General features: G+C 34.2%; 1 protein-coding gene across 1 annotated transcript; it reads left to right on the forward strand.

Annotated features, from left to right (window-relative positions):
- Positions 1-2342: 2342 nt before the first annotated feature.
- On the forward strand, positions 2343-4834 carry LOC133672542 (G-type lectin S-receptor-like serine/threonine-protein kinase LECRK4). The gene has a single exon (XM_062092983.1). The coding sequence runs from the start codon at positions 2343-2345 to the stop codon at positions 4665-4667; it is 2325 nt and encodes a 774-aa protein (XP_061948967.1). The 3' UTR covers positions 4668-4834.
- The last annotated feature ends 454 nt before the right edge of the window (positions 4835-5288 follow it).

Raw genomic sequence — 5288 nt, forward strand, 5'->3', positions numbered from 1 at the left:
AGTCTTTTCCAAGTTATGACGACATACCTTTCTCAGCACAAGTTATGACAGATAAAAGCCACAGCTTTCAACCATGTCCCTGCCCATCCAAAGCCCATATAGTAGATTCTTGAAGAGGTTTATGTCAAGACTGTTCAGCTGAAGATATATGAATGAAGAAAAAAAAAGAGAAAAATCTACATGAGAAATTATTTAAAGCAAAAATGGAATTTATCTTTCATTAAATTGAAAATGAGAAAAAAAATATATTTAGATTTGGTAATTTTTCAATGAAATATGAAATCCATTTGAAATGGAATTAAAAACTCATTGATTTCAGAGATAGGCCTCCAATATTATATTTCCTATTAAGCATCGTTTGGGAATACAGTGCAAATCACGTTCTATAAAAATTTAATTTTTTTTATTTACTAAAGATTATTTTTTTACATGTTTTGGATCGTTTTGATGCGCTGATCTCAAAATTAATTTTTAAAAAGTAAAAAAAAATTATTTTAATATATTTCAATACGAAAAACACTTTAAAATAAATAACTGTAATTATACCTTCAAACAAACACTTTAAGCCTTAGCTCAAACAGAACAAAATTCTATTGAAATGGGCTTCTGAAATCCACTTGTATTATTGTTAGTTTTGATGTTGTCCGACGCCCATACACAAAATTAAGGAGGATAGACGACTCCCCTTTTTTCTTTTTTCTTTTTTCTTTTTCTTGTAAATGCACCTTTATATTCTTTTTGTTTTTATATTTTAAAAATAATTTTAATAATTTTATTTAAATTAATAATTTTTAATATTTTTAAAATATTTTGATATAGGGATGTTAAAAAAATTTCAAATTAACATGACTTTGATGATCTTTGAAACTTTTGTAAAGCATGGTGTTTTCTGTTGAAATTCATTCGTTAAAACACGTGGACACAGGAAGTTGTGTTTCAATGCCATCATAGCTTGTAGCACAATCAAGCTGCTGGTTAGCACTTACCAGTTACCACTGCCTTCTTTTCTTTCCGTCCTTGCTTCTGCTTCACGGTTAGGTTAGGTTAGGTTTTGTTCGGTAATATAGTTTAATTTGTTTTTTTAATTATTTTTTACTGGAAATTTAAATTTTTTTTAATTTTTTTATGATTTGAGACACTAATGTTAAAAATTAATTAATTATAAATTATAAAAAAAAATAAATAAATCACCATGGATTACCAAATACACACCAAACTTGTTAGTTTAATATGACCTATAACTAATTTATAAATTTAGAATAAAAGTAAAATTTATAAAACAAAAATACTTTACAAATTCACCGTAAACAAGAAACCGGATCGAGAAGCCCCAGCACCATGAAATAGACTTTGTTACGCGTTTTTGAGACTTGTTAGGCATTATGGTTGTCTTCCATGAGTTTGGTCTCATGATTTTATGTATGTTCACACATCTTTTTTTAAAAAAGTTTTGGCATCAAACGTATGGTTTCCATCACGAAAATAGATAATTTTTGTATTTTAAATTAATATTTTTTTGATATTTTTAGATCATTTTGATGTGCTGATGTCAAAAATATTTTTAAAAAATAAAAAAAGTATTTTAATATATTTTTAAATAAAAACATATTTTAAAAATTAACTATAAGCAAGCTACAGGAACTGCATTTCATGTGCCCGGTGGACATAAGTTGTTGGGTGGGGGTAATTGGATTTGTTTTCCACGTTATGCTAAATCGAGGAAAGACGTGTTCTTGGTTTGCAAAAGATAATATTGTTTTTTTCGAGTAATTTAAAAAAAAATTATTTTTTTTATTTTATATGTTTTAATTGATTGATATTAAAAATAATTTAAAAAAAATATAATTTTAATATATTTTAAAAAATAATGTGAAGCTAAATAGCTCATAATTATTAAATCAAATAAAATATAACGTCGAATAATTATAGTGTAACCTTCTTTTCAACAGAATTCTACATGATTCTCTTCCTGATGTTCTTGATGTAAGGTAGTAAATACAAACAGATTAGCTCACTGATCTTCTGGCAAATCAATTAATTTGATGGCAACTTACTCCTATGTACGGTACCAACAGTTCAATCGGACATGAAGGTAGCATGATATGATTTAATTTATAAATTATATTTTAAAATTCTTTCTAATAATTTAAATTATTAGATTAATAACCAGTTTGAATTCAAACCTCACCGTAACCAGCATTTTAGCTAGGAAATTGCCTAGTAAAAGCTGGAGAAGAAAGGAGGGAAGATCCTGGCCTCATCTTATTCTTTATAAAGAGCTCGCTCTTGAGACATAGAAGACCAACAAACGTTGTTTACAGCACTAAAGACTAGACACTTTGATGGCAACTGTTTTTTTCGTGATCTTCATATACCTATTCTCTGCAGCAAAATCACAATCCAACATAACAAAAGGCTCCACTCTTTTCACCAATTCCACTCCAAACTTCTGGCCTTCTCCTTCTGGTCATATTGCGTTCGGATTTTATCCTAGTGGCAATGGCTTCAAGGTGGGCACTTGGCTCATTGGAAGGCCAAGAAACACAGTTGTGTGGACGGCACAGCGAAATGAACCTGCAGTCTTACCAGGGGCAAGCCTTGTTTTCACCTCAGATGGTAGGCTTGTTGTACAGAACTTTACCGAAGTTCAATTGATAGCCGAAACCCAGCAAAGGGCACAAGTTGCTGCAATGCATGATTCAGGCAACTTTTTGCTTTATGGCTCCAACATGGAAGTTGTATGGGCTACTTTCCGATTTCCTACCAACACACTTTTGGTAACACAAGAACTGGGTCCTGACAAGATTCTATATTCAAGCAAATCTGATGCTGATGATTCTGCCGGAAATTTTAAGCTATGTATGCAAGGAGATGGAAATCTCGTTGCTTATCCATCAAAAAGTTTGCAAATGGTTAAATATTTTTATTGGTCATCACACTCTACAAACATAGCACCGGACGTATCTTTAACTTTCGCAGCAGATAGCAGATTGTATCTTGCGAGCTCAACAGGGTTTACCATCAGGAATTTGACAGAAGGTAGACTTCCAGTCAATAAGACCACATTGTATCGAGCAACATTTGATGTTGATGGCGTTTTAAGGCTTTACCAACATCAAATGGGAACTAATGGAAGCTTGAATTCCAATGTCTTATGGTCAGCAATAAATGGAGAAGATCGTTGCTCGGTGAAAGGCGTTTGTGGGCTTAACAGCTATTGTGCTAATAATGGCGCAGACAATATTGCCTGCTTATGTCCTCCTGGTTTCGATTTTGTTGATCCCAACCAGCCCAATAAGGGCTGCAAGTTAAATTTCAGCATAGATAGTGATTGTTTTCTAAAAGGAGCTAATGACAATTACATGATTTCCACGCTAGAAAACACTGTCTGGGAACGAGACGAGTACGAAGTTTTGACGCCTGTGAGTGAAGAAGCATGTTCAAAAGCTTGCCTGGAGGATTGCTATTGTGTGGTGGCCATGTTTAGGGACCAAACCTGCTTTAAGCCAAAGCTTCCATTGAGGTATGGAATGAAAAATAGCAGTAGTCCTACTAAGTCATTTGTTAAGGTTAGGTTAACCAATACAAAAAACGTCATCACAAAGAAGATTGGCAAGGAACTTCTAATTACTGGAGTGGTTTTGATTGCCTTTTCTTTAGTGATATTTGCATCATCTGGTTATCTTATATACACACATCAGATTTGGAGCTTGAAGGTGATGACAAGCCAAGATTGTCCACCGGATGTCCTTGGAGATTTCAATTTGACGTCATTTAGCTATGATCAACTTGCGGTAGCTACCGATGACTTCATGGAAGAGATTGGTAAAGGGGCGTCAGGGAGGGTCTATAAAGGCTCACTGCCAGAGAATGGTGGGAAAGAAATAGCAGTGAAGAGGCTAGAGAAGTTGGTGGAAGACGGAGAACGGGAGTTCCAAAATGAAATGAAGATAATTGGGCGAACTCATCACAAGAACTTGGTGCGTTTGATTGGCTTTTGCTGCGAAGGATCACATAGGATACTTGTGTATGAGCTCATGAAAAATGGTTCATTAGGGAACCTAATCTTCAAGGACAAGAAACAACCAAGTTGGAAAGTAAGAACCAAGATTACTCTAGAGGTAGCTAAAGGGCTTCATTATCTACACGAAGAATGCGAGACCAAGATCATCCATTGTGACATTAAGCCCCATAATGTACTCATGGATGAATCTATATCCGCAAAAATATCAGATTTTGGACTGTCCAAGCTCTTAAAACCTGACCAAACAAGAACATACACGATTCCAAGAGGCACAAGAGGCTATGAAGCTCCTGAGTGGCACAGAAACAACACACCTGTCACAACCAAAGCTGATGTCTATAGCTTTGGTATCTTATTGCTTGAGATTGTGTCTTGTAGGAAGAACGTGGACTTGTCAGCTCCGGATGATGAAATAATACTAATGGACTGGGTTCAGAGGTGCTATGAAGCTGGCGAGCTAAAGAAAGTGGTCGGTGAAGTAGAGGTGAACTTGGAAGAATTGGAGAAAATGGTTAAGATCGGATTGTGGTGTGTGCAAACAGAGACAGATTCAAGGCCAACAATGAAGCAAGTGATTTTGATGATGGATGGGACTATAGTTACACCACCTCCTCCTCCACCAAATTCTTCTGCTAATAATTGAATTGCAGATTATGTAATTTATTGGATCAAATGTAGTGTGGTTGCCATGAAATTAAGTTGCATTTTATCAAGGTTCTAGTTCAATAATACTCTTGTTTCATCATCAACAGTTCAATGTAGAGTTAAGTTCACCGTTACATGTGAGAATTTCTATTTTTTTTTCTCGTATATATCCTAGTTATCTTCTCTCTTTTTTTCCCCATTTTCTTTATGATTGGATACCAGGTGGTGGTTAATGAGAATATTAATCCTCACTATACTTGATCTATGTTTTCAAGACATTACTTTAACCATTGCATTGATCGTAACTTGAGCACATTCGTTTAACCACTGGATCATACCCTCTTTACTCAAGTTATGCTTTACTTGGTGGAAGTTTGAACAAGACGCTAACTAAGTTAACATTAGTGAATTACTGGAAAATGGGGAGGACACAATATATATTTTGTTGTAACCCAATTTTGGATCCACCAAGATTTTCTCGAATGTTATTTTATTTCTATTATTATTCATAAAATCCAAAAAAATTAAGAAAAATGAAAATTCAAAAATATATTTTTCTCGAGTCAACTGCATCTGTCCATCAAAACCGAGTCCACCGGGTCAATACGGGTCAAACCAT

The sequence above is a fragment of the Populus nigra genome, chromosome 14, assembly GCF_951802175.1.
Source record: "Populus nigra chromosome 14, ddPopNigr1.1, whole genome shotgun sequence".
Taxonomy (NCBI): domain Eukaryota; kingdom Viridiplantae; phylum Streptophyta; class Magnoliopsida; order Malpighiales; family Salicaceae; genus Populus; species Populus nigra.

What these genes read in the sequence shown, in the direction of transcription:
- LOC133672542 (XM_062092983.1), top strand. Translation starts at nt 2,343, where the DNA reads ATGGCAACTGTTTTTTTCGTGATCTTCATATACCTATTCTCTGCAGCA.